We start from the raw sequence: 24,754 nt of genomic DNA on the forward strand, positions 1-24,754 counted from the left end.
CTTGTCATTTGCCCTGGATACAAGAATATCTGGTTAGATATCTTTATAAAAACATATAGCAGGGGCTTCCCTGGTGGCGCAGTGGTTGAGAGTCCGCCTGCCAATGCAGGGGACATGGGTTCGTGTCCCGGTCCGGGAAGATCCCACGTGCCGCGGAGCGGCTGGGCCCGTGAGCCATGGCCGCTGAGCCTGCATGTCCAGAGCCTGTGCTCCTCAACGGGAGAGGCCACAACAGTGAGAGGCCCGCCTACCGCAAAGAACAAAAAAAAACATATAGTAGCTTTTCCCCCGTTACAAAAGTAATGCCTGTTTATTCCAGATAATTTAAAAATACAGAGAATTGTTGAAAAAAAGAAAAAAAGACCTAAATTCCACCATTCAGAGATAACTGCTCTGAACATTTTGCTGGATATCTGGAGCGTTTCTTTTCCCTCAGCATTAGGAGTATATACATTGGTAATGTATACATTGATATGTTTTTAAAAATTGAAATGGAATTGGTAACCTGATTTTTTGATTTTTTTTTTCAAATAATAATATATCAAGAATAGTCTTCTATACCTTTAAGTGGACTTCTAAACCTCATTTTAATGATTTCCCCAGCATCCCATTGTATAGCAGACCCTTGGTGTAGTAAACCAGTCCCCTTGCTGGATTGCTGCATAGACCCCTGGCCCATCCAAGTGATCGGCTGGACCAAAAGTAGGCAAACTACAACCCTCAAGGCCAAATCCTGTCTGCTGGCTGTTTTGTGAATACGGTTCTAGTGGCACCTGGCCGCACCCATTCCTTTCCACATTGCCTGTGGCTGGTTCCTGCTACGATGGCAGAGCTGAGTGGCTATAACACAGACCATGGGGCCCACAGAGCTGCAAATATCTACTCTCTCGCTCTTTAAGGAAGAGTTTGCCGAGCCCTGGACTGGACAAGGACAGGCTGTCAGAGACTACAGGTGGCCAGTATTAGAACCGCTTTCTTACATCTGTTGTTAAAACACAACACGTGACCTTGAAGGAAAGAGCCACCTGCCCCTTGGGAAGGGTGTGAGCAAAGAGCTCGAGGCTGTGAGTCGGAAACCTGGACCCTCAACCATGTCCTGTGCAGCCTCAGGAGGTCTCTTAGCTTTTCTGGACCTCAGCTTCCCCATCTGTATAATTAGTATAATACCCGCCATGAGGCTCCAGCAGGATAAAGTAGAGGCAGAGGCTTCAAGGTGGAAATGCACGATGCAAATGAAAAGTTTGCTCGCCCCACAGGAAAACTGTTTAGGGTGATGACACCTTTGACCTGTAAAAACGCTTGGGCCTTGGGTTTTATCTCATCCCTAGAGTGCCCCTGGGGGAGGTGCCAGGAGCATTGGGGCCTGGCACCTGCTGGGGCCTCATCCCAGCTCTCATCCCGGTTCGGGGGCCCAAGGAACCCCTAGGACCTGTTGTCCAGCAGCCTGTTTCACAGGCCAGTAGCCTGAGGCCCAGGCTTGCCCGTGACCTGACCCTTCCCCTACGTGTTCCTATTCACAGTGCAGGACCTGGACTGCTACACCACCGTGGCCCAGCTCTGCCCATATGAGAAGCCGGGGACCCACTGCCCAAGGTAAGGCTCCCTGGCATCTGGATTGGCAAACATGGGGGCCGAGAGAAGAAGGGCCAGGTTGGGTGGCGGGTCACTGCCCGGAGCCATGCACAGCTGAGTCCTAGACGTGGCCCTGGTGTGTGTCCACCCAGGAAGTCAGTCACTTTGTGCTCCGAGTCAAGGACCCACTTGACCTCTCCCTGAGACCCCTCGTTCTCAACCCTGGCTGCACATTGGAATTGCCTGAGAGGCATTAAAAGAACAAGTCCCAATCTCCGGGCGTGGCCCAGCAGGACATCCACATCTTTAGAAGCTTCTGGGTGAGCCCCGTGTGTAGCCAGGCTCCAGGGCCCCGCTCTGGGAACTTAACTGAAAAGATGGCTTTGCCCTTCTCGATGTCACCTCCACTTGAAGGAGAGAGTATTTGACTTCATTTGCCACCAGGCTCTTCCCAAGCCCCCAGACAGAACTTGGGACCTGTCATTCTTGGCCTCTTAGATCAGTCGAGAACTCTGGAAGCTGGGTGCCACTGGTCCCTTTGGAATCAGCCCTTTGATTCTTGTACTTGATCTGTTATGCTTTCTGTGGGTCACTTTAGAACTAGCTCGTTAAAACTCAGCTTTTTGGAGGTGTAATTTACACACAACAAAATCCGCCTGTTAAAAGTATACAGTTCGATGTGGTTTGACAAATGTACACCACCATCCAGGCAGAGAACATTTTCATCACCCCAGCACGTTCTCTTGCTGTCCGCCCCCCTCCCTCCAACTCCCACCCCCATCCCTGCCAACCACTGACCTCCTTTCTGTCCCTGTAATCGTGCCTTTTCTGGAATCTCATATACATGGAGCCATCACAGCACGGAGACTTGGGTATCTGGCTTCTTCCACTCTGCACAGTGCTTTGCGATTCATCTGTGTTGTGGAGGGAATCGGTGATTTGTTTTATCCTTTCATGTTGCCGAGTGGCGGGCGTCCCATTCTGTGGATGTACCGCAATTTGTCTGGCTAAGGAGTGGGTTTCACATGCATCTGCCCAAACCTTAATTGGCTGAGTTTTGGGAGGATGGTGCATCAGAACAAAAGAAGGGGTATCTCCAAAGGACCCGTTAGATCCTGTCAGAAGCTGGGTTATGTAGCTCTGAGATTCCACAAGCTGTGCGGCATGGCCAAAACAAAAACAAAACAAAAATCTAACAGGTGGAGAACCCCGAGGTGTGAGCAGGGAAGAGCCCCGGGAGGGGGGCCAGTGAGGGGACCAGATGGGGTTCCTGAATCCTCCCCTTTGCTACTCACAAGCCAGAGGGCTTCCGGCTGCCGTTTTGGTTCCTTGGTCCCTGGGCTCCAGCCCATGGTGCACCTGTTCCGGATAAAGACAAAAGACCTTTGTTTAAGTAAAGCTCATGTTCTTTCCTGGTGTGAGAGATTCCAGTTTGAGGCACTCTCCTCACCCTATGGCAGGGATGTGCTGACTGACGCAGCGGTGAGCCAACCCTTCCTGCCCCGGGTTATCAGTGCCCCCTGCCTGGAATATTCTGTGACTCACGGAGGTGAAGGCCCTTTCCTCCCCTACACAGGGAAGTGGCCTTTCTGAAAATCTATTGATTGTAATCTCCATAATGTAGCAACAGTATGAACCAGCCAACATCCAAGAATGGGAGGAACAACCCCTTACAATCCCATACTCCCCTCTCTTAGATTTTTATTTCCTTTCACCTTGCTGTTTCTACATGTCTTGTTGTGTGGCTTTTTTTTTTTCCATAAAGATATTCCATTTTATTAATAAGTGACTGGTCAGAAAAAAGAAGCAGAAAGCATGCGTTACTAAGGTACACTGAATAAACCAGCAATTTTAATCAAGTAATCAACCAGCAAATGACCCAAAAACCTTTAATTCCTTTCATTTTAGTTACAGCTTTTAAAATTTTCATTTATTTATTTAAAAATAAATTTTATTGGAGTCTAGTTGATTTACAGTGTTGTGTTAGTTTCAGGTGTGCAGCAAAGTGAACCAGTTACACGTATCTATCTCCACTCTTTTTTAGATTCTATTCCATATAGGCCATTACAGAGTATTGAGTGGAGCTCCCTGTGCTGTACAGTAGGTCCTTATTAGTTATCTATTTTATATATAGTAGTGTATGTATGTCAATCCCAGTCTCCCAATTTATGCCTCCCCATATGGGGTTTTAAAATTCTATATGCACTTTTAAGGAAGAATATCTTTATCACTGCTAGGGTAGGAGAGGCATATTTTTTTCTTAAAGAGTAAACCGTGTGGTAGTTGCCTTTCACCCAAGTACTTACATCTTGATGTTCAAATAAAGAGGGCCAGCTGCTTTTCTCAAGAAATTTTGTTTTCTGCTGATTATAACCATCACCTAAATGCTTCTTGTTTTCCAGAGTACATTGTCCGGCGCACTGCAAAGATGAGCCATCCTACTGGGCTCCCGTGCTTGGAACCAACATCTATGCAGACGTGAGTATTCTGGCCTTTTCAGCTGCTACCCCACAGAAACCACATTCCAAGGTCTGGACATCAGAAACTTGAGATCCCATCCCTGTGCCTCTAGCTAGGTTTAGATCACTCATTTTTGCTACCATTGCCCTAGTTTCTCCATTTACAGAAATATTTGAACTTCCAGCGATGTGTGCTCATGAGTACGGACACAGGTGTACCTCCTCTTACACAGAGGGCTTCAGAGTTTGGTGAACTGAATTCTGCTTCTCTACTGACATGCGTTTTTCATGTGGAGGCTCCCATGCATCACACACTTCATTCCGCCAGATATTTAATAACCCTTCTGGCTCTCCTGAGGCATTTGTAAGCTGCTCATCCACTGCACGCACTGCATTTCTTTGTGCTGTGTACACACAGAGCTAAAAGCACATGGAAGAAAACACAGACTACCTCCAATTTACCACTTGCTAATAACCGCTCTTATTATATTGGAGTCTGTTCTTCCTTTTTTCCCTCCTAACTTTAGCAAGGAAGCTTTAGCCTGATTTTTCTTTTTCTTTTCCTTTTTTAAAAATGTTATTGAAGTATAGTTGATTTACAGTGTTATGTTAATTTCTACCGTATAGCAGAGTGACTCAGTTACGCGTATGTAGCTTCATCTTCTTTTCCATGATGGTTTCTCACAGGATATTGAATATAGTTCCCTGTGCTACACCGTGGGACCTTGTTGTTGATCCGTCCCATATATAATAATTTAGTTTGCGTAGGCTGATTTTTCTGAAGTGAGGCCTACAAAAAGTAGTCTGCTCCCTCCGGTGGTCCAGGCTTTAGGGACATGGTGATCCAGAAGATGTGACTGTGGTCATAGTTCTGCCCAACAGACTATTTGATCTTCTTGCCAAGTTGTTTATCTCTCCGTAGAATGAGCCAGAGCTGGGATTTTCTAGTCCAGGAAATCTTCTAGGTTTAAAAGTCCATGATGAGATCAGCATCGCTCATCCCCAGCTGACATTTTTACTCAGCCTTCATTTTTCCCGTTCTCCCTCACCCACGACCATCACCTTCGCCCCCATCTGCCTTCATTTATTCTGGAGTCCTGTAAATGTGAGGTCACTGAGCTCTGCCAAGTCAAAGCAACCTTCGTGGCTACCTGCCCCCCACCCCCATCTTTTTTTCTTTCCCGATTAAATGAGTCTTTTTTTTTCTCCTTGAAAGCTGCTAATTCAAAATTGAGTTCTAAAAGTTTAATGAAGGAGTAAAATAATGTATATCAGTTGTTATAGTAAATGTTTGAACCCAAATCTGCTACTGAAAGACAGCGTCTTCGGTTTTCAAGTGCTTGAAGTGTAAAGGGATGAGCAAAATGATTCCAGCCAAATACAAAGAAACAGATAAAGCAGGAGTGGCAATATTGCTATCGGAGGAAGTGGAATTTAAAGTTAAACATACTGAATGGGACAAGACAGTTCGTTATGCAGTGGCACGAAAGGTACAATTCATGAAGATATGAAAATCAAATCTGTATGCTCCAAACAGTGTAGCAGCTAAACGTATAAAGAAAAAAAGAAGAAAAGGAAAAGAGAAAAAGAAAACAAATTTAGAAATACAAGAACTTGATGAAAATTTAGTAATATTACAAGGCTACTTTTTACTGTATTTTAGGCTATTAAAAAACACCATCTCTAGGTATTGTTATCCCCATCTTACAGACAAGGTAAGTGAGGCTCAGAATAACCTGCCCCAAATCACCCAGCGAGTACATGGCAAAGGCGAGATGCAAATGAGGGTGTATCTTGCCTTAGGATCTGCCTTGTTTGAATGCACCCACGCTCATAAATACACAGGTGTGAACAGGCCTGTTGGTGAAAACCTGTATACAGTCTCTTACTTCTTCACTAGGGTTTTGAGCTTTTGGAAGCACTGTGCTCATGACAGGGCTTGGCACCCAATAATTGTTCTATTCGTGTTTGTTGAAACAATAAATCAGCAAAAATACTACAGTAGTCAGTGCTTAAACAGCTCTTCAGAGAATAAAAGAAGGAAGCAAGAAAGGGAGAAAGAGAAAGCTATCTCCATTTCAGAGGTTCTTTTCTGGCCTTGGTTTCTAGGTCACTCTGTATTCTGGGAAATGATGATGCCTTTTGGAAAATGTCTGTTTCGCTGAGAGATTTGTTTGGGGAGAGCTGTCTCCAGACCTTCGAAGGGCCTAACAGTGCCTGCAGTTCCTGCCTGCTCCCCCGGAGTGCATTAGCTGGCAGAGCCCGTACTTTGCGGTGAGCTGCAGGCAGGAGAAGCAGCAGGGTGTAGCCTACGAACGAAGTCTGGGTCAGAAGATGCAGACTGAAGCCCCAGCTGTGACATTTACCAGTCGCGGGACGGTGGACAAGCCTTCTTCCCTGCTCTGAACCTGAGTTTTCTTATCTGTCCTATCTCCCTCGGTGGCTGGATAAATTCTCACACTCGTGCATACATCAGAATCCCCCAGAGGGCTGTTCAAACGGTTCCGGGTCCCACCCCACGTGTTTCCGACTCACGGGGTCTGAGGTAGAGCCGGAGAATCTGCATTTCCAACGAGTTCCCAGGTGACACTGATGATGCTGGTCTGGGACTACGCGTTGAGGACCACTGGGTTAGAGAGGACAGTCCCTTGAGAATTTTCGATAATGGTGAGGGTGAGGGCGATGATTTTGGCGATATTTGTCTTATTAACTAACATCTATTGAGCACTTACTGTGTGCAAGCCTGCATTTAGCCCTTGATCTTACTTAATCGTCTCGATAGGCCCTCTTAGGTTCTTCCTGACCCCTGAGTACTGACCCAAGAGTAGTATGCAGCTTGCTGGTCTGGGTAGCAGTCGCAGCTCTGCTGTTTGCTAGCCCAGTGATTTGGGGCGAGTCATTTAACCCCTGTTAAGAGGGAATAATGACAATAATAATAATAAGCACCTACCTTGCAGGTTATTGGGAGATGACCATATCAATCATGTGAAACACCTAGAACTGGGCCCACCCTGGTGAATGCTCAAGAGGGTTACCAGTACGATCCTCACTTCATTCATTCATTCATTTTATTTTTGGCTGCGTTGGGTCTTCGTTGCTGCACGCGGGCTTTTTCTCTAGTTGTGGCGAGCGGGGGCTACTCTTCGTTGCGGTGCGCGGGCTTCTCACTGCGTGTGGCTTCCCTTGTGGCGGAGCACGGGCTCTAGGCGCGCGGGCTTCAGTAGTTGTGGCGCACGGGCTTAGTTGCTCCGCGGCATGTGGGATCTTCCCGGACCAGGGCTCGAACCCATGTCCCCTGCACTGGCAGGCGGATTCTTAACCACTGTGCCACCAGGGAAGCCCCTGATCCTCACTTTATACTAAGAAAATAGAGGCTCCGGAGGTTAAAATAGGTCATCCAAGACCACACAGCCAACAAGTGGTGGGGACAGTGTTGCTGAGACCAGATCTTTGTTGATAGTGGTTGTTAATAAGTATTCAGATATCGGTGTTGCCTTGGGTCCTGAGGAGAGAAAGCAGATAACTTGTACCTCTGCGGAAGAAGCAGGGAGAGGAGAGGGGTGGGAAGAGGTAGGGGGCAAGGGGAGGAAAGGGTTTGTCCAGCATCAGCGGTGGAAGACGCGTGCAGTGATCGCTGGGCCCGTGCAGGAAGGATCAGGCTGTGCGTGTGTGGTTTCCATTCCCACGGCTGGATGTTATCATGGGAAACTTCTGTGCCTCTGGTGCCCAGAAATCCTCCGGGGACGGGGCAAAGGACTGTCACAGAGGCCACAACACCAAAGCGCCCACCTCCTGGCAGCTACCATCAGAGGATGTGCCTCCCCAGGCAGGCCCTGGGGCTGGTAACTCAGAGGGTGAGCAATACTGAGGGAGACAGAAAAAAATCCCAGCTCTGCCTGCCGGTGAGAAGCCCCACCCACACTCGCTTCCACAGCTCAGCCCCACTCACGGCGAACTTCGAAGGATTCTACAATGATCATTTCATTTCCAAGGTCTCCCTGCCTCTCTTTTAGATGGCGGCAGATTTATTGCTTCTTAATCTTCTGGGGGCACAAACCCTCCTGAGAACTGAAAAGCTGTGGATCCTTCCTCCAGGGGGATAAAAAGGCTTCCTTGTGCCGACAGGGTTGACCAACCATCCCAGCTTGCCTGAGATGCGGGGTTTCCTGGGCTCGGTGCTAAAACCTCGAAAGTTCTTGCTGACCCTGTAGGTCCACAGAGTTATGCCTGTAGCCTCAGGGCCTCACAGACCGCCCCACCCCCACCCCAGAGCCCACTTCAGGCTAAGGAACCCTGCCCTCACCCATTTAATTTATTTACTGAAGACAAGACATGTTTGTGCGGGGTTAGAAAAACTGGCCTTCAGTTACTCAAGTCGATTAGTGGTGGAAACCAAGAAATCCAGTTCTCCCGTCTTTAGCATGAGGGTGCCTTTAGACTCTCCACCTTTTAACAGCAGTATTAACTTCCCAGGGAGCAGGTAGGGCGGGGCCTTCTGCTGTGAGCATTTTTTCCTTCTTCTGCAAAACCAGTAACTTGTCTGGAATGACCTGGATTTGGAAGGGACGTGGCAGGAGCTGACAGTCTGAAAGGCTGTTGGGTCTTTCTCATGCTGCTTCTCTCTGCCTCTGACCCTCCCACCTCCCTCTTGTAAGGACCCCTGAGATTCCACTGGGCCCACCTGGGTAATCCAGGATCCTCTCCCATCGCATGTAAAGTCCTTGTGCCATGTCAGGTCACATATCCACAGGTTCCAGGGACGAGGATGGGCATTTGGGGGGCCTTTATTCTGCCGACCATAGAAGCACAGACTTTGCTGTCCGCCAGGCCTCATTTGGAATCACTGCCAAACCCTGAACTGTCTGCAGGGCGTTGGCAACGTCATCTAATCTCGCCGAGCCTGTGCTTTCTGGCCTGTAAAGTGGAAATGACAGTAGTCACCCATGTCATTGGAAGATTAAATGAGATGACAAACAAAAGGCAGCCCAGGCTGGTATTTAATAAGCTCAGAGTCGACGATAGCTCCACTTACCATGAAGGAGGCTGTTCACCCCAAAGATGGATTAGCTCCACTCATGTCTGCAGCCCCGGCTGCACCTGACAATCACCCAGCAAGTGTTTAAAGTACTCAGTCTCGGGCTTCACCCCAGAGCAATTGAATCTGGGGGTGGGAGGGATGGGAAGGGTGGGGACTTGGGCATCATGTTCACATAAGGATGCTGCAGGTGGCTCTGAGCCGCAGTGAGGGTGGGGAGTCACTGCCAAGGCCAGTGTTAGGTTCCAGCACAGGCCAGATGCAATGGCCGTGGAAGAGGCAGGAGGGTGCTACCTACCTGGTTCTTAACCTTGAGTGTGTGTCAGGATCACCTGGCCCTCACCTGAGGAGGTTCTGAGTCAGTAGGTCAGGGGGAGGCCCAGGAGCCTGCATCTTTAGCGGGCAGCAGCCATCCCACCCCTGAATGAATTTCCCCGACTTTGGGAAATGTTGATTAGTTACTCTCAGACAGTCCAATCTGAGGACCATTTTTCTATTGGATAAGTTAAGACCCTAATGAGTGTTTAACTCGACAATTTTGTTACCCAGGAATTAGATGATTTGATGACTTTAGAAAACAACACATCCTACCCTTGCTTGACACCCAGGGGCTCATTTGGCACCTGGAATGAACCCAGACCCCACCCTGTGGCCCTCACACACCCACGTGACTGGCCCCTTCTCACCTCTCTCCCTCTCCTGCCACATTCTGCTGGACTCGCTGTATTCCAGCCACCCTGCCCCTCCTTCTGTACTTTGGACATGACAAGTTCATTCCCACCCCAGGGCCTTTGCACGAGCTGCTCCCTCTGCCCGGGACGCTCTGCCCAGAGATATTCCCATGGCTGTGGCTGGTTCCCGTGTTGTCACTCTGATCTGAGCTCAAATGTCACGTCAAGAGCAGTCTTTCCTTGTTAACCGTTCTAAAAGAGCTCCCTCCACCAGTCATTTTATCTCGTGATCTGGTTTTGTTTTCTGCATAGCCTGAATCCCTTGTTTGTCCGTCTCCCTTGACTCCATGAAGGCAGAGTCTTTTTTTTGTTCCCCGCTGAATCCTCCTATATCCAGTACAGTGCCCGGCACATAGTAGGTGCTCAGAAAATATTTGTTGATAAGATGAACAAATGAATGAATGGATGGATGAGGCCAGGTCTCCCTGGAGAGACCACTGAGGAATCAAGGTAGCCATGGTTACTTCCTAGGCGCGGTTACTTCCTAGGGGTTCCTTGGCCACCAGCCAGGAGGCCAAGTAACGGTTGACCCCAGCAGGGCTTCTTCACCCGAGCACCTGCCCTTGACACTGATCACAGCTCTTCCTGGGCTTTCAGACTTCAAGCATCTGTAAGACCGCCGTGCACGCAGGAGTCATCAGAAACAAGAGCGGGGGTTACGTGGACGTGATGCCCGTGGATAAAAAGAAGATCTACGTGGGCTCTCTCAGGAACGGAGTTCAGTCTGAAAGGTAGGGCGGCTGCGTCCTCGGATCCTCGACACCCAAGGCCAGTGAGGGGCGTTGGAGGAGGGCCAAAGACAGTGCCCTTTAAAATATCAGAACGCCCAGGATAAGCCTGTCCTTCTCTTTTCTCTTCCTTTTTTTTTTTTTTCCACAATAAGATCTTGTCTCTATGACCAGCACATGTTTTGTAGACAATTTAGAGGCATCAGATAAGCCCAAAGGAAAACAACCATCTGTTACCTGTCACCTGGGAGAGTTGCTGAGATTTTTGGTGCGTGTCCCAAAAAAGGGTCCTTTTTCTATATGTGTGTGTGCTTCTCCCCGCCCACGTCCCCAACACAACAGTGAGATCAAACTGTAGCCACACAGCGGTTACGAACAGCTACGTAAGGATGTAGTTGCACCTCGTTACATAAATAAGAGCCGAGTCTGCAGTGCGGCAGACCTAGGCCCTGCTTCTTACCAGCTTTGTGACCTTGAGCAGGGCGCCGGGGCCTCCATTTCCTCGCCTGTGACATGGGTATAACCATAGTCTCCACTTTAGGGGGCTGTTGGGAGCCTTGATGGAAAAGTTGCCTAGCTCTGCTTTTTTTTAAAAAAAATTTATTTATTTATTTATTTATTTATTTATTTATTCATGGCTGCGTTGGGTCTTCGTTGCTGTGCGCAGGCTTTCTCTAGTTGCGGCAAGCGGGGGCTACTCTTCCTTGCTGTGGCTTATCTTGTTGCGGAACACAGGCTCTAGGTGTGCGGGCTTTAGTAGTTGTGGCACGTGGGCTCTAGAGCGCAGGCTCAGTAGCTGTGGCGCACAGGCTTAGGTGCTCCGCGGCATGTGGGATCTTCCCGGACCGGGGCCCGAACCCGTGTCCCCTGCATCGGCAGGCGGATTCTTAACCACTGCGCCACCAGGGAAGTACCCCACCTAGCTCTTCTTGCCAGGACACCAGTCACGTTGGATTGGGGCCCACGCTAATGACCGCATTTTAATTTAATCACCTCTTTGAAGTCCCAGATAAACTTGGAGGGGGCCACAATTCAGCCCATACCAGAGGGGAATGCTGAAGATTTTATATTTGAGGGAGCGCTTTAGAAAAGGAATGTAAAATCAAGAATACAAAATATGTCGGGTCCCTTGAAGCCTGGGCTTTCACGGCTCCAGGGAACTTCTCGGCCGTCCCCACCCTCCCAGCCCCCTGGGGCGCTTTGGGCCCCAGGATGGTGCTTCCCAGGTATGGGAAGACCCTGCAGAATCAAGTGACGCAGAATCCCAGGGTTCTGAGCTAGAGTTAAGAGCTTCTGCATTTTCTCCTTCAAAGTTTGCAACCTGTGTTTGGGAAAAGCGTAACGAAGGGAAATTCCATTGATTTAATGGGAGGGAAATGAAGCAGCTGGTTAGGTGGAATTCCCTGGCCAGGCTGGAAAGAAATGCCAGGACACCAATCTCCTGAGCCCTTTGTGCCCCTTTAGGAGAAACCGTCTTGGTGAGAAGCTGGTAGGCTGGGCTTTGTTTTCTCTCCCCACCTTAGAGAGAAAAGACCCCAGCAGCCGCCACCCCCATCCCAGGGCTGCGACACAGGTGGGTGTCTGGGGAGGGTTAGGACTGAGAGTGGCTCCCCCAGAGTATCTTCTTCCCCACTGTTAACTCCCCCGCCACCTGTAGTTCTCTCTGCCCAAAGGACCCGCCCAAATTGCACCGTCATTATAAGCATAGTGGCCCTTTGGTGTCCGCGGGGCCTTGGTTCCAGGATCCCCCAAAGATACCCCAGTCTGCGGATGCCCAGGTCCTTACATACAGTGTCAGAGTACAGGAGGCCGTCTACACCCACGGACTCCGCAGCCGCGGATGACTGAATCGTGGGTGCACGGTTGCAGAGCCTGCGGATACGGAAGGCCGACTGTATCTTCTTCCAGGCAGCCTTTCCCAGGCCCCGAGGTGGCTGATGCCCACCACACTATTCAGAAAAGTTTTAGCGAGTGGAGATTCTGCTTCCCTTCCTTCTCGAACCCTTTCCCCCTGAGTAGGTCCTGCGTGCTGAAATCTGTGGTGATGTCTGGGTGAGTTTCCCAAGCTTTAGAGGGGAAAATGATAGCACCTGCCCCCTGGGGTGGTGGTAAAACAGTGGGTCTCCAAGTGGCTCCCCAGACCAGCCGCATCGAGATCAATGGGGGCTTTGCCAGAAAAGCACGTCCTACGGCCCACCTCAGACACACCCTCGGGGAACGGGCTGGGCAGGCTGCGTGGACCTGCCCCCTGGGGGTCCTGATGCCCACTGGAGGGCGAGAGCCGCTACTGTGAGGGTGATGCCAGGGTGACCACGTCCCTGGCACACAGTCGGCACCGTCCATGATTCTGATAGTTTGTGATGCAGAGTCATTGATTTACTACGTATTCAGGGTGGCCTGGACCGGTGCTGGGATCCGTGGGCACCAGCATGAGAGAGTCCGCCCTGCACGTACAGAGGGAAGAGGCCAGGCCAGGAGGGCACACAGGGTCCGATGGCGTTTGCGACCCCGCCGCACTGCTCACCAGCTGGGTGTCCTTGGGCAGGCAGTCTCCCCACGCCTTGGTTCCCCCTCTGTCAGTGGCTACTGTGAGGATTAAATGAGACAGTGTGTGCAAAGCACTCACCCAGTGGCTCTGAGTAAGTGTCTGATGGATCCGCTGGCCTCGTTGCTATGACATAACCTCTAAGGCCTGTTGCAAACCTCAAGACGCTATGGTTCTTTTCACGCAGGGGCAGGTAACTCGGTTGTAGGAAATAGCCCGCGTGGATTATCTTCTGGACAAGGACAAAAGCATCCTACAGGAATTGTTTTTTCGCCCTGGCATCCATCCTTTCCACCTGCACTCACCCATCAGGTGGCATATGCGTGGTGAGCCCTTACGATGTCCCAGGCACTGGGACCTCTGCCCTGGTGGGGCTTATCATCTAGTTGGGGCACAGACCATGCAGAAATAACAACATCATCTGTAGCAGGGCACAGGCATCATGGCTGTGGAGGGAGGTACCAGGGAGCCGAGTACACCAAGCGGGGCCCCACCTTACTATCTGGAGGTGCCTCCCTGGTGACGTGGCTCCTGCAGAGATATCTGGATGCCCCAGGCAGGGCCATGCCCCATCCTCCCCTTGTTTAGATGGGACCTCGGTGGCCCTCTGCGTAGAGACGAGGGCTGAGAAATTTCCCCAGAGCCTGTTCCCATTAGGAACTCTGGGAACCCAGCCTGGGGCCGGAGGGTGGCTCTGTCCCCAGTGTCTGCTGGGACCGTGGAGTGGTCACAGCAGTCCCAAGGGAGATGTGGACACTGGACATATAGCAACCCGTTTGCAGCAAGCTGCGTTCCAAATTTAGGGAATCCTTCAATCCATCAAACAAACAAAACCTCCTATACAGAATTCTCAGGACACGGGCCAAAAGTTGTTTCTGCTTCAGAGTGGCTTTGGTTTAGCAATTGTCTGTTTTTAGAAGAGGATTTCCTGAAAGTTTTGAAAGATGACCATGCAGAATTGGGATAATGTAAGAGGACAGGCACTTTCTCTCTCCCGCACGTGAGCATGAAGGAAGGGAAGGAAGAGGGGTGTGGAAGAGCTTCAGATGTTGGGACCAGGCTTTGTCCAGATGTTCTCGGAAAGAAGCTGGACATCTGGATGGATATCAGTTCAGGATTTTTTCTGAGACCAGGACCACTTTTTTTTTTTTTTTTTTTTGCCGTACGCGGGGCTCTCACTGCTGTGGCCTCTCCCACTGCGGAGCACAGGCTCAGCGGCCATGGCTCACGGGCCCAGCCGCTCCGCGGCATGTGGGATCCTCCCGGACCGGGGCACGAACCCCGGCAGGCGGACTCTGAACCACTGCGCCACCAGGGAAGCCCCCAGGACCATTTTTTAAGACAGATTTTACAATGAGATTGGGAAATATACCACACAATGACAGATAACATCCTTGGTTACTTGGTTTTAACAGATATAACCTATTTACAGAGGTTGATGGTATGTATGTGGATGGACCTTTATCCAAATAGTAGACTCACTGAACTAGCATTTATGGGGCAGCTCCTGTGTGCTGGACACTGTCCTCGGGGCTGGAGCCATGGCAGGGACGGAAGAGACAAAAATCTTCATCCTCAGGGGCCTCTGTTTACTGCGGCATGTCCCAGGTGCGTACCGTGAGCCACATATGGGATTTTGAAGTTTCTAGTAATCACAGTAAAAAGAAACAGAAGGGAGAATTGAGAGTATTATTTCATTTAATCCAGTGTATCAAAAATATTATTCTCAATACGTATGAATAGAATAAGTATTGATGAGAAACTCGTGCTCTCCTTTATTCACAAGAGCTGGGAGACCTACCGGGTGATTTGCACACAGAGCACGTCTCAGTTTGGGCGAGCTGCATTTCAGGCACTCAGTAGCCACTGTGAGCTCTGCGAGTCTCAAACGTTGGACGTCTGAAAATCTCTCGACATGTCCAGAAACTCTGGGAAGCAGAAACCATTGAGCTGTTACTTCCAGATCGAATGAGCTTAGCACTCTCCCCCAGGCCAGCTGGACCAAGGCTGAGCTGGTTTCCTCTGCCGTCCCCCTCCCTCCCTGTACCCGCTTCCCAGCGCTCTTAAGATCTGTACACACATTAGCTCATCTCGTCCTCCCAACAGCCCCATGAGGCAGGGACCACAGTTTATCAGTAAGGAAAGGGAGGCACAGAGAGGTAAAGCGACTTGCCCAAGGTCACTCAGCCAGCAAGTAGGACTTGAACCCAGAACGCCTGCTCCAGCACCCATGCTTGTAACCAGCACATGTGGCTACTCACTGCAGACAAGTCGTTGCCCTTGGGGCACAGGCCCTTCCCAGAAGGGGTTGGGGTGAGCCTTACAGTCCTAAGGTATACTTGTTTGTAACCCTAAAAATATTTATTAGAAAAGAAATACATACGTATTGTTTAAATAATATGTCTAGGGATTAGAAAAAAAGAGTTCCCGCAGGCACCGCATTAACCTCTGTTAACTGCTTACTTATAGCTCTTCCAGGCCTTTTTTTCCCCGGGCAACACACATAAAAATGAAAATGGAGATTGTGTATACACCCTGCTCTGAAATTTTTTTCCCAAAAAAATATTTCATAGTTCATGAAATAAGATGAAGAGGTTTGATGATTCCTTGGGGATTGGGCTTTCGTGTGGATAACTTGTTCATCACCGTGCATGTACCCACCGTAACTCCTGATGGGAGAATGAGGCTTAAACCTAGCAGGGTGACGGTATCCATGGCCCATGGCTTTGAGCGCCTGCTAAATGCGAAGCACTGACTCAGATGCTTTCCCTAGATAAGCTCATTCACTTCCTACAGGGTCCCTGAGGAGGGGGTACTTTTATGGACCCTGTTTACATATGTGGGAACTGAGACTCAGAGAAATAGATTGACCACCCCAAGGTCCGACAGATAGGATCTGAAACTGTGTCTGACTCTTGATTTTTCGTGGAAGATCAGTAGAGGGTGCGACTGTGGGAGAGTAGGGTTAGAATCTTCAAAAGAAAAATTGTATATATATGTATAACACACACACACATATAAATATAAATACGTACGTGTACACATATAAGTGATATTAATAATAAACAAGATATTGCACATTTAAAAGAAGAGCAGTACTCAGCCATCCTTTTATCGCTGGGTTCCATGACTCCATGGGGTCAGCGGCCAACTGGTGGACGACCCCTCGGTCCCTCCCAGGACAGATGGCTGGCTGTCCTCTCTCTTTAATCCAGTCTGTGTTGCGTGCTGCCGCACGCCGATCAGTTCCTGCCTGAGTAATTTTCACCGGCAGGAGTGAGCCTCCAGGACGCAGCCTTATGCTTGCGGCTCCAGGAGGACCCGCGACCTCCCGCCTCCGAGGGGCTCCCAGCCTCTGAGTCCCCCCACTGCCATGCGGGCTTGGCCAGTGTGGTCCTCAGGGATGGCGTGGCCACAGCCCACCCATTTAGGATAAGGGTTAGGAAAGGGTCCCAGAGCATCGACAGACCTGCATCCACCTCCCGGCTGTACCTGGAACAGGTGTTGGATTTGGGGCAAATCACATCCCCTCTCAGAGCCTTGGTTCCCTGTCTGTAAGTGGGAGGAACCCTAGAGATCTCGTGCGGGGCTGTGAGGCACGGACGGGGTAAGATTACATAAAGGATGGAGGCGGCGTCTGGGGTATGGTGGTGTGTCTGCTGGGTACAGCCGCTGGCACAAAGAGCTGAACACTGGAGCCGAGGGCAGGGTGAGTGGCCGTCAGAAGCCTGGAATCACTCACCGGAGCTGGGCTGGTGACATCGCCCGAGGCTGCAGACACTCGACCTTTCCCAGAGCACCCATCCCAGCTCATCCAATAGGTCAGCGACCCTTGGGCACTAAGTCAGCCCAAGGGGATGCCCCAGAAGCTTCTCAGTCCAGCTGAGGTTCTCTCCCAGTTCTGCGAGGGGATTTTTGTGCTGGTTTTCCCTCCCTTCCATCCATCCCGCCCTTCCTTCCTCCATTCCTCTCTCCCTCCCTCTCTCTTCCTCTCTCTCTCTTTCTTTCTCTTCCTTTCTCTCCTTCTCCCTTCCTTCTTTCCTTTTTCCCCCCTACTTTTCATAATAAGATTAGAGAAACTTCAAGAAATAGCGAAAATAATATTAAGAAATTACTATCATGGGACTTCCCTGGCGGTCCAGTGGTTAAGACTCCATGCTTCCACTGCAGGGGGCGTGGGTTCGATCCCCGGTTGGGGAACTAAGATCCCGCGTGCCACGCGGTGTGGCCAAAACATTTTTTTAAATTAAAAAAAAAAGAGAGAGAGAAAAGAAATTACTATCATGGAAAACCCCATAGCCAGAAACACCCACTGTAAACATTGTGGTATGTTCCCTTCCAGAATTTTCCTGTTTACACACTAACAGCTTATTTCTTATGTGTTTGTTTTGTTTTTTTGTTTTTGTTTCTACAAAAAAAAAGGGATCAGACTCTCTGCATCGTTCGGTTCATTTTTTTTTTTTTCAATCGGCAACAGGTTGTGAGTGTCTTTCCGACATTTCCAATGCCTGACATAGCCACGTCGTCATTCCTGTGGCTCCACGCTATTCCGTTGTGTGGCCAGACCATCGTTTCTTTACCCAGCTGACTGACATCTGGGTTGTTTCCTTTTTCTCTTTTGCTCTTGTAAACAACACAGCAAAGAACATCTTTGCACAAGCCCATGTGCTTTCCCCACACTTTTCTTAGGTAACTTCCTTTTATCAGCATAGCCACAGCTACCAAATCGACCTCTTTCTGGGATGCACGGTGTACCTGTCTCCTGTTGGTACCCTGCCCCCTAGGGCTGAGAATAAAAGCCTCGCCCCTTACCGGGCAGTCCACACCTACCACCACCCCTCCCGCTTCTCCACCCTCCTGGTGCATCACCCTCCTCGTCACAGCAGTGCCTGTCACTAGCCTTCTCTCTGTTCCTGGATACCAAGATCTCGCCTCAGGGCCTTTGCACCTGCCGGTATCCAACCCCAGACCCTCCCAGCTCCTATACCTCCCATGGCTGGGCCCGCGCACGTCGTTCAGACCGACATTCAAATGCCACCTGCCCGAGGAAGCGTCCTCCTGCTGTTGGGTCTCCAGTAGCCCTCCTCCCCGATCTAATCTGATCCCGTCTCCCTGTGCTGTTTTCCTCCCAGCACCCACCACTGTCTGAAATTATTGTATTTCTCACACATATTTAGCTGCTGATCTCCCACCCCCCAGACTGTATAAGCTCCATGAAGGCAAGAATCCCATCGGTCTGGTTAACCCTGTGTCCCTGACACCCAACTTGATGCCTGTACATAGTAGGTCTTCAGTAAACACTGGTTGAATGACAGACAAGACGCTGAGTTCAGCTCTTTGTTCAGAAGTGCTTGTAGGAGTTTTAATGCCCATTATGAAAATTGTTCAATATCTTTTAGAAAATTCATCCAGTACCTTTTGTGAAAATTGTCCAGAAATGCTGTGCCAATTTACATTCCTTTTCGTATACCTGTGGGAGCTACAATCTAGGCTAAAAAGAGTCAGAGGGCAAGATTTAGAAAAGGAGATTATTTTATAATTTATCCGATCACACTTGTTTTTAATGAGACGCACACACCTGGCCACTTTCCTAGGAGAACTAGAGCTCAGTAAATGTTTGAAGCTTGAACAATAGGAACCCCCCCCCCCTTGCCTGAAGCAGTGGAAGGGACCACAGCTGGTGTCACATGATACCTAGTCGGCCAGCTGTGTGCTGTGTTGAGAAATTCACACCCGGTTCAGCGGGGCCTGCTCGTGCCTTCCGGGTGGGCCGGTTGTTCAATGGGAATGCTTGGTAGGACTGGGCAGGACCTCCAGGAACCTTAGGGTACCTGCCTGGACGACAGCCTGAGTGGCCCCTTGTCCCTGGGTTGTCGGGGGGCCCTGTGCATGGAGGCACCCACTGCCCCGTCTGTAGAATTGCTGGTAGTGAGTCAGCATCACAAAGCCTGGCAGTGGTCCCCAGTGTGGCTTACCCACCACAGTCGAACAGCTGAGTGCCTCATAGCTCCGGGTGATTCTCCCAGACTAGTCATTTGGGCAGAGGATCCAGGGAAATCCTGTAGCCCAGAGGCCTGAGGAGGGCCCTGGAATCTGAGCTTTCGAGAAACGAGCAGGGCAGCCGGGGTCACTCCACAACTGGATTGTGGAGATGATTGCACAAGCCCCACCCCCCCAAATCACTAAAAATCATTGAATTGTACGCTTCAGACGTGTGAATTTCATGGCATGTTATATCTTAATGAAGTTTGTGGTTTTTAAAGGCGTTCAGTTAGCTAAAGGATTTAGCTCCTATCTTGAGAGGGTGGTTTTTACTGGCTGTGTGACCTTGCAGAAACTTAATTTCTCCTTTGCCTGCAAAATAGGGACAGTAATCGCTCTTCATCGGAAGGAGGTAAAGGCGTATAGAAAATCCTTTGCACAATATCTGAGCCCGGTCGGATCGGTGCGCCCATTCTAGTAACAGGAGCACGTGCATTATTGTTATAATGCCGTCCTATTCATCGGGCAAGCAGGTGGCCACTCTCTGGGTTGACAGGTGGTACCAAAAACCAGGCAGAAGTCTTGGAGGCTGGGTTCAGTTCAGGCAGACGGGAGCCAGCAAATTCCAAGTTAGCAACCCTGACCTCAGTTGAGACCCAGGCGCGTCTGCAGAGGCAAAGGGCTTTGCCAGCTCCTCCTGGCTGGGGCATGCTCTGCTCCCAACGGCTTCGCGAACTGTCCCTCGGCCATGTTTCTTCCACCGCAGGGACTTGGGGACACCCAGTTCCCCCCCTGTTCCCGCTCCATCCCTGCAGATCTTTCGGTAACATGTGCTCTCCCTTCTTTTTCAGCTTGAGGACCCCTCGAGACGGAAAGGCCTTCCGGATCTTTGCCGTCAGGCAGTGAGCTTGCAGGGCCGGGGAGAAGGGGGCGTCTTCAAGAGGGCTTCGGGGGTTTGCTTTTTATTTTTATTTTGTCATTTGGGGGGTGGGCCGGGGATATGGAGAGTCAGGAAACTTCCTTTGATTGAAGTTGTGTCCCATCCGCCGAGCCTTGGTCTCAGCTCCACACAGGGGAGCATCCTTGGGGTCCTGAGCAGACAGCCGGTGACCATCCTGCTGAGGCCCGGGGGTCTCCCCCTGGGAGGTGTTCTTTTGTGGATGCAGAGAGGATTCCAAAGGGTGTGGAGCTGACGCTGCGAGGCATTCAGGGGTGTGGGAAGGGGCGTACTGAGAACGCTTAGGGGTGAGTTTCAGGGATGGAGTAGAAGGTAGCTATTTAAAACGTTAAAAAACACAGGCCGTCCCTACCAATGGAGAAAAATGGGTTTCGTGTTTGCTGGTCAGACAAATGGGCCGGAACAAGGGGACTCTGCCCTGGCACCTGTCCTCTTCCCGTCCTGCTCTGTGCAGGCTGGTTCTATACACAGCAGTGCTGGTTTCCTTCGAGTTCAGCTGTAACTCCAGAGATGTGTCTTGTCTTCGTCCTTCCCTTCGTCCATGTGGCCCATCTGTTTGCTGCCGTGACCTTTGGTCTCACTGAGGACTAATGAACCAGGACCCTTTCTTGATCCCCTCCCTGCTGTGGGTCACGCCCTGCCCAGACTGGTTTTTGTGTCTCCCGCCAGGGTCTTTGCTTGGCAAACAATTCTGTTTGAAGCCCACTTCTTTCTTTCCAACTCCTTGTCTCTGTGGGTTCCGCTGAGATGTCTAAGAACAGCCAAAGTAGGGCTGTTTTGTTGCTGCCTTTAAAAACGGCACTGAATTGATTTCCCGTCCGTCGGATGACCTATTTTTTTAGCCACGAGAGGAATGGCTTCATTCCTCAATACATTCCTCGCCGAGGTTAGCAGCTCTGGGAAGAGGGACAGCCTGCAGTTATGAAACCGTCCTGCGGCATAACAACAGGAGATGGTGACACACTGGAAGGATTTCTCTTCCTATTTTTGTGAAATAGTTCTTGCCAAATGTTCCTGAGGCTCCGAGGAGTGCGGTGCTCTCTGGCTGCCGTCGCTGTACAAAACTTCTTCAGCAGCCTAGACCCCAAACCCACAGTGAAATAAAATACCCTTTTGTAAATAGCATTTCTTTGCAGAAGGTAAAATTCCACCCTCCTCCACCAGGCTGGCCAGTAGATCACTTTCGTGAATGCTGACTTCAAAGTTGATTTCAGTCTCCATCAGAATATTTCAAAGGCAGAAGAACTAGCAGAAAGTTTAAAATGAACAAACAAACAAACAAAACCTAACATAGTCTGGACAAGGAACTCCACCTGGGGAACCAAGTTGGTGTGTTGTTTCAGGGCAACCCTAATTAGTGAAGAAACAGAAGGTAGATAGCTTCCCCCCACTCTCACCCCGAAGGAGTCTGTAAAAGTAATGAAACTCTTAGCTTGACAGAGCTGAGATGAGCGGACTGTGTTTTTGCTTCGTGCATTGTGGGCTTGTTATAATTCGTAAGTATGACTGTTCGACTCCAAATGTCAGTGCGGAAGAATTTGGTCAGACTGTCAGATACCGCGTCTAGTTCCTGCCAAAGATCTGAGTCCTTGGAACCCTCCGGATGCTAGGTATTATGCTGTCGGGCTTTCGCTTGTCACCAGGCCTTTATGTCTGTGGCCACGTCCAGACTGCAAGCTTGGGTTTTTAGAATCAGTGACGGTCCCGGGGAATTTCAGTAGGTTTGCTTTTGAAGCATCCTGCCGGAGGGAGAATCTGAAACGTCCAATGTGAGTGGACTGCTCTCATTTTGAAATAAAATTCCCGAGTTCCTGAATGCCTCATTAACCGGCCGTCTAATGGGCTGGAAACTCCTCGCCCAGAACCAGACCTTGCTGTCTTTTTCACCTTCACAAACATTGTGAAACTGGAACCATTTATCTTCCGGAAATGGACACAGTGCTACAAAGTATAAGACCTTGTAATCAGGGACCCCCTTCTAATTTAGCGCGTTTAAAGGGCCATCATGCCCTCAGCACTAAACCCATAAAAACATGATAACTCCTGCCAACGGTGTTACTGGGCCCCCCCAAATGAAAAATTTTGGTGTCCTTCTGATTTGTTCCCCATCGTGTTCTGATTTTTCATACTGTCTGTAGGCTCACTCAGCCCGCAGCTTACGTGTGTGCTTTTTTCTATGAAAAATGATGTATTTTACTACTTCCTATGTACAAAAGTTTATTGTAAATGTTGTGTGTGCTTCGCATGAACAGGGACCACGTTGCTGTCGTTTCAATAAAACTGGTTTGATTTCTAAAACGCCTCTGGGACGTATCTCTTACGGACACATCTCAACAGTCTGTAGAATAAAATGATGAAAACCTCCTTGCAGGCTCGTTACTTTTTTCTACACCGCTCCTCCCAGGAACGTGGCGCCCGCCCGGGGCGTCCAGATGCTAATTGTTGCAGTATTTTCACCTGAGGTATGCGTGAATCACGTGGGGTGGGGGACGGGGCTTGTCGAAACGCAGGTTCCGGGTCCGGCAGGTCTGGCCTGCGGCCTGAGGGGCTGCAGTTTCCACGGGCTCCCGGTGGCGCTGAGACTGCTGACCTCCAAATCACACTCTGCGTGGTGAGTATGACAGGCTTAGCCTCATCCCAGCACTGTCCTAGTCAGCTTGGGCTGCCGTGACAAAGCACCGCAGGTGGGGGACCTCACACCACAGAGGTTTATTTCCCCACACTTCCAGAGGCTGGCAGTCCAAGATCAAGGGGCCGCAGGGCTGCTTTCTCCTGAGGCCTCTCTCCTTGGCTTGCAGATGGCCACCTTCTCACTGTGTCCTCTTCTTTGTTCGAGCATCCCTGGTGTCTCTTCCTCGTCTTATAAGGACACGGGTCCTATAGGACCAGGACCTTATCCTGTAGACTCCATTTAACTTTAATTATCTCCTTAAAAGGCTCCATCTCCAAATACGGTCATGTCAGGCGTTAAGGCTTCCAACATATGCATTTGGGGAGGGGGGAACCCAATTCAGTCCTTAACAGTCACCATCTTCCCAGGCATCAGCCCCTTTGTGTCCAGTTGAGTTGTGTGTCCCCGTGTTCCAAACGCTGTCACCTACGAGCAACTTTGGGAGCTCCTGGCCGACTTTCTTCCCGCCATCCACCCTCCGCCTTTGCTTTCATGGGCCTTCTATTTATAACAAGTGCTTCTCATTTTCATTGATGGCGGGGTTAGCTTTCCTTGTTTTTTTTAAGTTTTTTAAATTCTTTGGCTGCGCATGTGGCATGCGGGATCTTAGTTCCCCAACCAGGGATCGAACCCGTGCCCCCTGCAGTGGAAGCTCAGAGTCCTGACCGCTACACTACCATGGGATTCCCAGCCTTCCTTTTTTTTTTTTTTTTTTTTTTTGCGGTACGCGGGCCTCTCACTGTTGTGGCCTCTCCCGTTGCGGAGCACAGGCTCTGGACGCGCAGGCTCAGCGGCCATGGCTCACGGGCCCAGCCACCCCGCGGCATGTGGGATCTTCCCAGACCGGGGCACAAACCCGCGTCCCCTGCATCGGCAGGTGGACTCTCAACCACTGCGCCACCAGGAAAGCCCTCCCATCTTTCCTTTTTACTAAGTATATCTAAGGCTTTTTAAATGTTGATTTTAAAATATCACATAAGCAGGTGTGCAGGTGGGCCGCAGAACCCACGAAGATGGGGTAATAGTGACTGATGTTTGGGAAATACTGGTTTCTGATGGATGCGTTTTGTCAAGGCCGTAGAAATGCCCTCCCCAACCCCACTGACAGCAACCCCAGGGCATTGGGAGCCTTCCTCCCGCTTTCCTCCCGCAGAATCTGCAGCCTTCCTTGGTGTGCCTCTTTCTCCTGTTTCTGGAAGTTCTTCTGACCTCCCAGGATGCCACAGTCCTGGGCCCCAAGCTTCTGGGCCGAAACCTCCAACATACAAACGATGTACTGGCAGCTGAGGAGGGAGCTGGCCCTCCCTTCTTGCAGAATCCGTCTGAGACACAGCGAAGTCTGCAGGAGTGCTGTAAGCAGGCTGAATGCCAGCACCACGACGCTGCTTGGGAACCCCCGACAGAGGGGGCGCCGGCACAAGGTGACACAGGGACAGAGCACGGACTTGGGAGTCCCTGGGTAGCTCCACCTCTTACCAATCGAAGGACCTCAGACAAGTCACTCTTGCCTCTTTGGACCTCAGGCTGCTCATCTCGGAAATGGGAATTTCTCAAAGCATCCTCACCGCAGTGCAGAGGTTACAGGGGAGCTGTAGGCTGAAAGGTGCTTGACTAATAATGGCAACTCTGCGTACTGGTTGGCATGCTTTGGGGCTGCAGATAACACAGACCCCATCTAACAGCCCCAGGACTTGTCAGAAAGACAGATTCTCAGGCCCCAGCCTAAACCCAGTGAGTCAGACCTCTGGGAGTTAACAAGCCCTCAGGGGGATTCTGCTGCTGGTTCAATTGCAGAATCATTGCTCGGAAAAACGTTCAGATATCTTACGTGAGAAGTCAGGAGAGAGATGATTCGGGGACAGCAGCTCAGAGATGTTGGGACAGCTGGTCAGCAAACCTCACCCCATCCTCTGTGGTCAGGACGGCCACCAGCCGCAAACTGTCCCCACACTGAGTCTGAGACGGGACGAAGGGATGAGGGGGTGGGTCCTCCTCACAGCATTCTCTCTTTTCTCAGGGAAGAAGATCTTTCCCGGGATCCCCCAGCAGACTTGTTTCTAAATCCCTTTCATC

At 50.3% G+C, this 24,754-nt stretch overlaps 1 protein-coding gene across 1 annotated transcript in view; it reads left to right on the forward strand.

Annotated features, from left to right (window-relative positions):
• The window catches only part of CRISPLD2 (cysteine rich secretory protein LCCL domain containing 2), a 67,007-nt gene extending 44,654 nt beyond the window's left edge, over window positions 1–22,353 (forward strand). The window contains exons 12-15 of the mRNA XM_022583019.2: window positions 1,521–1,593; window positions 3,975–4,050; window positions 10,395–10,528; window positions 19,904–22,353. Of these exons, the coding sequence (XP_022438727.1) occupies window positions 1,521–1,593; window positions 3,975–4,050; window positions 10,395–10,528; window positions 19,904–19,958 (338 nt within the window). The 3' untranslated portion in view covers window positions 19,959–22,353. The remainder of the gene's footprint in view (window positions 1–1,520; window positions 1,594–3,974; window positions 4,051–10,394; window positions 10,529–19,903) is intronic.
• Window positions 22,354–24,754: the final 2,401 nt, after the last annotated feature.

The sequence above is a fragment of the Delphinapterus leucas genome, chromosome 20, assembly GCF_059928025.1.
Source record: "Delphinapterus leucas isolate spDelLeu-1000000601 "Yukka" chromosome 20, BTC_Dleu_Yukka2, whole genome shotgun sequence".
Taxonomy (NCBI): Eukaryota; Metazoa; Chordata; class Mammalia; order Artiodactyla; family Monodontidae; genus Delphinapterus; species Delphinapterus leucas.